The sequence below is a fragment of the Nicotiana attenuata genome, chromosome 7 (assembly GCF_001879085.1).
Source record: "Nicotiana attenuata strain UT chromosome 7, NIATTr2, whole genome shotgun sequence".
NCBI classification, from domain to species: Eukaryota; Viridiplantae; Streptophyta; class Magnoliopsida; order Solanales; family Solanaceae; genus Nicotiana; species Nicotiana attenuata.
Window position 1 is genome coordinate 98,624,374 of NC_031995.1, and position 9,718 is coordinate 98,634,091.

A 9,718-nucleotide genomic window follows, 5' to 3' on the forward strand; every position below is an offset into this window, starting at 1 on the left:
TTATGAAATGAGGTATTTATTGGCATTTGAAGTTCTCCAAATTTATTTGTCGCTAGGCCTACCTCGGGCACAACGAGGCTCCCAAATTAGTACGAATTTATATTTTGCAATATGTGTTTAAATACTGCAAACATTTCAGGATCATCACTAACTTGTCACCTTTTGTTTTTGCTTTTTTTTATTATTATTCTCATCCCCTTAGGTTGGTTCATCAGACTGGCCTCATCAGCATATCACACCAGATCCAGAGGCCCTCCACCTCCTCCTCCTCCAAGCAACACAAAAAACAGAGGGAAAGAAAAGATGGACGATTTAAGTGGAATCCGAAAGGAAAATGTTGAGAATGCGGAGACTTCCGACGGCCGCAGTACTCCGGCCCCGAATGACCTGGTTCTAAGACTAGAACAAAGGATACTAGAACTACAAGGAGAACTTGAGCAGGTCCACAATTTGGCAAATTTGTCGCTAACCCTCAATGTCCCTGATATCCACCAACAGAACGCAAAGAACCCAACACCTCCCAAAAACACACAAAGCCAACAGCCACAAAATCCTACCGCACCAAATCAATATGCAACTCCACCCCAAAACATCAATCTACTGCTAGTACCAACACTACCACAACAATATCACCAACCAGTTCAGTACCCGCCAGTCACCACTTACCCCACTCCCCAAAATACACCACCATTTGTTCCTGATCCACAAAACTCCACCAATGACCACCACTATACCCAAGTTTCTGGCATCCATCAGAGCAACCCCATATATGTGGAAACTATACCGCATTCTACCCAACCAATTTCCTGTACACCAGAAACCACTGAAAAGGACCTGCTCATTAAGAACATGGCTGAAGAGCTTAAAAAGTTAACAAGTCGAGTTTAGGGTGTTGAAGGCGATAGAGGAATAGAGGGTTTAAACTATGAGGATCTGTGCATACAGCCCGATGTGGAATTGCCAGAAGGATACAAGCCTCCCAAGTTCGAAATGTTCGATGGTACAGGTGATCTCAGGGTTCATCTCAGAACTTATTGTGACAAACTTGTCGGGTCGGGAAAGATGAAAAGATCCAAAAGAAGTCTTTATGAGGAGCCTTACTGGGGATGCGTTGTCTTGGTATATCAGCCAAAATCCCAAAAAGTGGTCAAATTGGGTAAGCATGGCGTCAGATTTTATAGACCGGTTCAGGTTCAACACAGAGAATGCACCTAATGTCTTCTACATTCAGAATCTCAAGAAGAAACCCACTTAGAACTTTCGTGAATATGCTACCCGCTGGAGTTCGGAAGCCGCCAAAGTCAGGCCCGCTTTGGATGAAGAACAGATGAACAAATTCTTCATCAGGGAACAGGACCCGTAATATTATGAGAGGCTGAAGGTTATCGAAAATTGCAAATTCTCTGACATCATCAAGCTCGGAGAAAGGATTGAAGAAGGGATCAAGAGCGGAATGGTAACAAACTTCGAGGCTTTGCAAGCCACAAATAAAGCACTACAGTCAGGTGGCATATCGAAGAAGAGGGATGTTGGGGCAGTAATGGTAGCCCAGGGCCCAAAATCTTCGCTTGTCTATCAAACACCTCCACCCACATACCAAACACCTCCACCTACATACCAAACACCTCCGCCCGTATACCAAACACCTCCACCCACGTACCAAGCACCACCGCCCACATATCAACCTTCATCCCCCAAATACTCCCAACCAGCCTCTGTCCATCACACGTATAACTCCCAACCATCCCACTTCCAATCACCACCAGCTCGTCAAAATTATCCAAGACCACGACCAAACTTTGACCGCAAGCCACCCAAACAGTATACTGCCATTGCCAAACCCATTGACCAATTATATGAAAGGTCAAAAGCCGCCAGTTATGTGACTCCTATTCCCGCTGTGGCGTTAGAAAACACATCCCAGTGGGTCAATCCGAACAAGACTTGTGCGTACCATTCCGGTATAAAAGGGCACACCACAGCTGAGTGCCGGACATTGAAGGATAAGATCCAAACGTTAATTGACAATAAGGTCATACAAGCAAAGGAGGCCTCACCTAATGTCCGCAACAATCCTCTCCCTGATCACAGAAGTGATGGTATACATGTGATAGAAACAAATGAAGAATGGGACCCTGAAGGGTCGATCGGGCATATTCGGGAAGCCGATGACCCTAAGGTCGCAGTCACACTCACTTCTATCGTGGTTCTAACTCAGGCACCGATCGAGGTTGAGGTAACTACATCAGATCTGTTTGAGGTAGAAGTGGCTCCGCCCGCAGCCACCCCCACTCCATTCGAAGTAGAAGTGGTCACACCCTTCACTGTGACAGTATCAACCACACCCCGATTCAGCTCAAAAGCACAGGGAATGACTAGGACCGGAAAAGTCTATACGCCTGAACACCTAGGAGGTTCAAGTAAGGAAGCCACTGCTAGGCAATATTATTGAGACTGGGCCAGATGACCTGTGCAGAAAAGTACAGGCGAAAGAGTACTCTATTGTTGATCACCTGAACAAAGTCCCTGCTCAGATATCTATCCTGTCACTATTGCATAACTCTGAGTAACACAAGAATGCCTTAATGAAAGTGTTGAGCGAGGCCTACGTACCTAGTAACATCACCGGTGGAGAAATGGACAACATGGTCGGACAAGTACTAGAAAGCCATAAGATTATCTTCCACGAAGATGAGCTGCCACCCGAGGGACGGAATCATAATCGAGCATTGCATATCACGGTACAATTTGAAGACAAGTTCATTGCCAGGGTCCTGGTTGATGGAGGTTCTAGTCTGAATATTTGTCCACTGGAAACCCTGAAAATGTTGGATAAAGGTTTCCATGAAATACAGACCGGAAGCATGAATGTGAAGGCTTTTGATGGGTCCCAGAGGTCCACGATCGGGGAAATCAACCTTTGTCTGCAGATGGGACCAACTTAGTTCGACGTTGAGTTCCAAGTGCTTGGCATACCAGCCTCATATAATCTTTTGTTGGGCCGCCCGTGGATCCACGCTGCTGGAGCTGTGCCCTCTACACTACATCAAGCCATAAAATTCGAATGGAACCGTCAGGAGGTAATCATTCATGGAGACGGGAGTAACCCCATCTACACCAGTCAAACCATTCCGGCCATTGGACATAGAAGAAGGCTAGGAGGGGAAACCTATCATCACATCGAACGGGTCAATGCCGTCGAAAAAGACAAGTGGTGGAGTAACAAGATAGAAAGCATATTAGCATTGTCTGGATATGAACCCGGCAAAGGATTGGGAAAGAACCTCCAAGGCATCACCAAACCAATACCGCTGAAGAATCATGGTACTACCTTTGGGCTCGGATACCAGTACACATGGCAAGAATACAGGAATTGGTCGCCTCCGTGGAGCGGACCATATTACCCTATTAAGCAACCGGTACCCCGTTTAGAACAAGCTTTCCATCAGGCAGACACAATATGGGGAACTACTGAAGAAGAAGCACTAGCTGGGCTGAAGGATCTGTTCTTAGAAGATGAGGATATGGACTGCAGTGCCATAATTGAGGAGGAGGAGGAAGGCCTCACCATTCAGACTGTGGCAAAGGGAGTTGTTCTCAGAAACTGGACCGCCACACCATCCCGAGCCCGCCGAGTCCCTGGGTAGCTCGGCAGAATTTATAGCTGTCTAGGCATTTAAATTTTTCAGCAATTTTGTTTTAAGATTTCTCTGTTTTAAATAAATGCTCGATCCACCGAGCCAAGCTTTTGCTTGAACGATTTTCTCAGTTTTAATTAAACGTATCTATTCTTCATCATTATTCATTACTATTTTTTATACTTTTCCCTTCTACAGTGTTATTATTACTTTTCCTGATGAACCCGTGACTGTGACATGTAATGAGGCAACACAGTATGAGAATAGTGACCCAGAGGAAGAAGATGAGATACCCGAGGGAATTGTCAGGGAAGTTGAGAATTTTGAGAACAAGCCTAAGTCCAACCTGGACGAAACGGAAAGAGTAAATTTGGAGACGCCAAGACCGTCAAAGAGACCGGCGTCAGCATTCACTTGTCGCCAACAGAGAAGGAAGAATACATCCGTTTTCTAAAGGAATATGAGGATATTTTTGCATGGTCGTATGATGATATGACCGGTTTGAGCACATCTATAGTAGCTCACAAGTTGCCTACCAAACCCATGTGTCCGCCAGTTATGCAGAAACTCAGAAAATTCAATCCAGACATGAGCCTGAAGATCAAGGAGGAAGTTACCAAGCAGATCAAAGCCAAGGTTCTAAGGGTGGTTGAGTACCCAACCTGGTTAGCTAACATTGTGCCAGTTCCGAAGAAAGACGGAAAGGTCCGAGTATGTGTTGATTATCGGGATTTAAACAGAGCAAGTCCCAAAGATGACTTCCCGCTACCGAATATACATATCCTGATCGATAACTGCGCCAAGCATGAGCTCCAATCCTTTGTAGATTGCTTCCCGGGTTATCACCAGATCTGGATGGATGAAGAAGATGCCGAGAAGACAACTTTTATTACGCCTTAGGGTGTATACTGTTACAAGATGATGTCATTCGGTCTGAAGAATGCTGGGGCTACTTACATGAGGGCCATGACAACCATTTTCCATGATATGATACATAGAGAAATAGAGGTATATGTGGACGACGTCGTTATCAAATCCAAGAGGGTCGCAGATCACATAGTAGACTTGAGGAAATTCTTCGACAGGCTCAGGAGGTACAATTTGAAGTTGAACTCCGCAAAGTGTGCATTCGGGGTTCCTGGAGGAAAGTTATTGGGATTCATTGTCAATCGCCGAGGGATCGAGCTAGATCCAACTAAAGTCAAAGCCATTCAGGAGTTACCACCGCCCAAAAGCAAAAAGGACGTGATGAGCTTCTTGGGACGGCTCAACTACATCAGTCGATTCGTAGCACAGTCCAGCGTAATATGTGAACCTATCTTCAAGATGTTGAGGAAGGATGCCGAGACAAGTTGGACCGAGGATTGTCAGAAAGCTTTTGACAAGATCAAGGAATACCTGTCCACACCACCAGTTCTGGTCCCGCCTGAACCAGGGCGACCTTTGCTACTCTATCTATCCGTGTTAGATGGAGCCTTTGGATGTGTTTTAGGACAACATGATGAGACAGGAAGAAAGGAGCAAGCCATATATTACCTGAGTAAAAAATTCACACCTTATGAAGTACGGTATTCTCTGCTTGAATGCACTTGTTGTGCTTTGACCTGGACAGCCCAGAAGTTGAGGCATTATTTCTATGCCTACACTATGTACCTCATATCCAGGATGGATCCTCTGAAGTACATATTTCAGAAGCCCATGCCCACGGGGAAGTTGGCTAAATGGCAGATACTACCGAGTGAGTTCGACATCGTCTATGTAACTCAAAAGGCAGTCAAGGGACAGGCATTGGCAGATCACCTCGCTGAAAATTTGGTGGGAGGAGGATACGAACCCTTGAAAACATATTTTCCTGATGAAGAAGTATCATTCGTAGGAGAAGACATTACCGAGCATATGACGGTTGAGGATGTTCTTTGATGGAGCCGCAAATTTCAAAGGAGTAGGCATTGGAGAAGTTTTGGTATCAGAAACAGGTCAACATTATCCCGTATCTGCTAAACTCAGATTTCCCTGCACCAGCAACATGGCGGAATATGAAGCTTGCATACTAGGGCTCAACATGGCAGTCGACATGAACATTCAGGAGTTGTTGGTGATCGGCGATTCGGATTTGCTTGTGCACCAGGTACAAGGAGAATGGGCTACCAAAAATTCCAAGATATTGCCATATCTGCACCATGTGCAGGAATTGAAAAGGAGGTTCACGAAGATAGAATTCCGACATGTGCCCAAAATTCAGAATGAGTTCGCCGACGCATTAGCCACTTTGTCATCAATGATACAGCACCCAGATAAGAACTATATTGAACCCATTCCGGTGAGGATCCATAATCAGCCAGCATATTATGCTCATGTCGAGGAAGAAGCAGATTGAAAGCCTTGGTTCCATGACATCAAGGAGTACTTATCAAAAGGAGAATAGCCGGAGCATGCAAATCACATTCAGAAATGCACGCTCCGGAGATTGTCAAATCACTTCTTCCACAGCGGAGGGAACTTGTACAGAAGAACTCCAGATTTGGGTTTGCTAAGGTGTGTCGACGCAAAGGAAGCTTCTAAGCTACTTGAGGTTGTGCATGCTGGGACATGTGGCCCGCACATGAATGGTTTTGTTCTGGCCAAGAAAATACTCAGGGCGGGCTACTTTTGGATGACCATGGAGACGGATTGTATCCAATATGTCCGCAAATGCTTTCAATGTCAAGTGCATGCCGACATGATAAAGGTGCCGCCAAACGAGCTCAATGCAACAAGCTCACCTTGGCCATTCGCTGCCAGGGGAATAGATGTATCGGTCCGATTTAGCCCACTGCTTCGAACGGACACCGGTTTATTCTGGTAGCCATTGATTACTTCATAAAATGGGTAGAAGCTGCATCTTACAAAGCTGTAGCCAAGAAAGTCGTCGCAGATTTTGTCAAGGATCGTATTGTCTGCCGGTTCGGAGTCCCTGAGTCCATTATTACTGACAATGCCGCCAACCTCAATAGTGATTTGATGAAAGCTATATGCGAAACTTTCAAAATCAAGCACAAGAATTCCACCGCCTACAGACCGTAGATAATTGGAGCCGTAGAAGCCGCCAACAAAAACATTAAGAAGATACTAAGGAAAATGGTAGAGAATCACAAGCAATGGCATGAGAAGTTACCCTTTGCTTTGTTAGGGTACCGCACCACAGTTCGCAAATCAATCGGGGCAACCCCCTACATGATGGTTTATGGTACCGAGGCTGTCATCCCAGCCGAGGTAGAGCTTCCTTCTTTAAAAGTTATACAGGAAGCTGAACTCAACGATGCGGAAAGGGCAAGGAGCCGCTATGAACAATTGGCCCTTATCGATGGAAAGAGAATGAACGCAGTATGTCACGGCCAACTTTATCAGAACAGAATGTCCAGAGCTTTCAACAAAAGAGTCAAACCGAGACAGTTCGCACCAGGACAGTTGGATTGAAGAAAATCTTCCCGCATCAAGATGAAGCCAAAGGGAAATTCTCTCCCAACTGGCAAGGTCCGTACATGGTTCACAGGGTTCTGACAGGAGGAGCACTCATACTTGCAGAAATGGACGGAGAAATCTGGCCAAAACCAATCAATTCAGACGCAGTCAAGAGATACTATGCCTAGATTATTTCACATTTCTTTTCTGATGTAATTGAACTACGCTTGACCTGATTCCTATTTAAGAGGGGATACGTAGGCAACTTTATGGGTTCGGTCATATCATAATAAAATTTTAATTTCCCCCAAAATTAGAAACTGGGGCAGAATTTTGAGGAGGGTCCTCAAAATTCCGGAGCAAGTCCAGCCAGCGCCATTACATGCCAGGTAGTCAGCAATCAGTCAAGAACTGGGGCAGAATTTTGAGAAGGATTCTCAAAATTCTGAAGAAGATTCAGCAGGGTCAGCTAGCCACAAACAGTTAAAAATCATCTACCAAACTGGGGCAGAATTTTGAGGAGGACCCTCAAAATTCCAATATAAGAAAACTGCAATGCCTTTGAAATGTGTCACAGTCACTAGTTCATCAAAATTACTTGATATATCAATACGCTTCGAAAACGATTCTATTTTTTATCAATGAATGCATATTTTTTTCGAAAGTTCTATTTTTTCATAACGGTCCGGTGCTACCTAGGGGAACTCGAAAAGGGGCTTCCAGAACAGAGCAGAGCAAGGCCGGCAGACGAAGCAAGAACAAACCTCCCCTCATAAACTTACGATTTTTCTTTGAGCGCAGGCACATTTGACGTAGCGGTAGCATTAGCGAAGCATGTTTACACAAAGCAGATTCACCATCCATCCGGCCATCAGACATTGAATATATCCTAGCTAAGACATACTCTACCCTTATCTGCTATTCTCTCTTTGCATGAGTCTAATCCCTGACTCCACATTTGCATGAGTCTAATCTCTAACTCCACATTTGCATGAGTCTAATCTTTGACTCCACATTTGCGTGAGTCTAATCTCTGACTCATATTTGCATGAGTCTAATCTCTGACTCCATATTTGCACGAGTCTAAGCCCTTACTCCACATTTGCACGAGTCTAATCTCTGACTCCATATTTGCACGAGTCTAAGCCCTGACTCCACATTTGCACGAGTCTAATCTCTGACTCCATAGTTGCATGAGTCTAATCTCTGACTCCATATTTGCATGAGTCTAATCTCTGACTCCATATTTGCATGAGTCTAATCTCTGACACCATATATGCACGAGTCTAATCCTTGACTCCATACTTGCTTGAGTCTAAGCCCTGACTCCATTCTGCATAAGGCTAAGCTCTGCCTTCCATTTGCATGGGACTAAGCCCTGTCCCCAAGCTTGCATTAGGTTAAGCTCTACCTCCATTTTGCATAAGGCTAAGCACTGCCTTCTCCTTTCATGAGTCTAATCCTTGACTCCATATTTGCATGAGCCTGATCCTTGCCTCCATACCTACATGAGTCTAAACCCTGACTCCACGTTTGCATGAGGCTAAGCTCGGCCTCCATTTTGCATAAGGCTAATCCCTGCCTCCCCACTTGCACGGGACTAAGCACTGTCCCTCTTTGTATCAATATTGCTCTATTTTCTATTACTATCTACCTGTTTTTCAATCGGGTTAAGTTCTGCCATTTACTTCGCAAGATTAAACCTTGTCTCATTACCTCATATTATTGCATATCATGGGCTAAAACATCGCCAATCTATCCAAAGGCGTCATAGTGTAAAGGCACCATCCTCATAGCCGGAAGACACCATGCCATGGCCTGAGGATCCCCCGAATTTGCATATCATTATTCAAAGGCGTCATGGTTCGGAGGCACCATTTTCATGGCCCGAGAACATCATTTCATGGCCTTCGAATCCCTCATTAAACAATTCATGGCCCAGGACGTCATGGTCCAAGGACGTCATCCTTAACCGTCCGAAGACAACCTTCATGGTCCAAAAGGGAATCTGCATCATGTTTAAATTTTCGCAAATACGTTTGTAGCATCTTTTATCTGCAGGTAGCCAGCAAACAACCGCCATCCAAGCAGGAGCAATCCTGCTCCAGCTCCTCCAGCCGTCCCGAGCCTTAACCGCTCATCGTAGCTGCTTCCGCATCTCGTGTCCGTTCTTACAATGATTTTATCGGCATACTCCGCAGGTGAATCCAGAACTACACATGGCCTGATTCCTGTAAAACCAGGGATATGTAGGCAACTCGGAAACCGGAGCTCAGCCTCTGTCTGTCAAAGCATCCCATCCGGTCAAAATTGGCCATCATTTCTTTACCCGAAAACTCTTTCATCATTCCCGAGTAAAGAGGGGCAGCTGTTGATACCCAATTTTTCCCTATATAATTTAGTATGCGTAAATACCTTCAAAATAGCATATATATGCATATATAAGCATGCACAAGGTTTTTATTATTTTTTCCATAATTTTAAGGGTTTAAATTGATTTATTTTCCCCCTTTTTTATCCATAAAACCCCAATAAAATATTTTCCAAATTATTTTTATGATGATTTACTCATTTAATTTCTGTACTTTTGTCAAAATATGGCAAATATATTTTTCATACATTTTTATAATTATATTTAG

At 44.5% G+C, this 9,718-nt stretch overlaps 1 protein-coding gene across 1 annotated transcript; it reads left to right on the forward strand.

Moving 5' to 3' along the window:
* Positions 304 to 9,259, forward strand: LOC109230308. The gene is made up of 3 exons (XM_019395820.1): positions 304 to 808; positions 899 to 1,006; positions 9,141 to 9,259. Exons 1-3 carry the CDS (start codon positions 304 to 306, stop codon positions 9,257 to 9,259), a joined length of 732 nt encoding a protein of 243 aa, XP_019251365.1.

What these genes read in the sequence shown, in the direction of transcription:
- LOC109230308 (XM_019395820.1), top strand. Translation starts at nt 304, where the DNA reads ATGGACGATTTAAGTGGAATCCGAAAGGAAAATGTTGAGAATGCGGAG. An exon ending in TTCTACCCAACCAATTTCCT is followed by an intron (nt 809 to 898) that starts GTACACCAGAAA and finishes AGGGTGTTGAAG; the next exon opens with GCGATAGAGGAATAGAGGGT. An exon ending in CGAAATGTTCGATGGTACAG is followed by an intron (nt 1,007 to 9,140) that starts GTGATCTCAGGG and finishes TTTTATCTGCAG; the next exon opens with GTAGCCAGCAAACAACCGCC.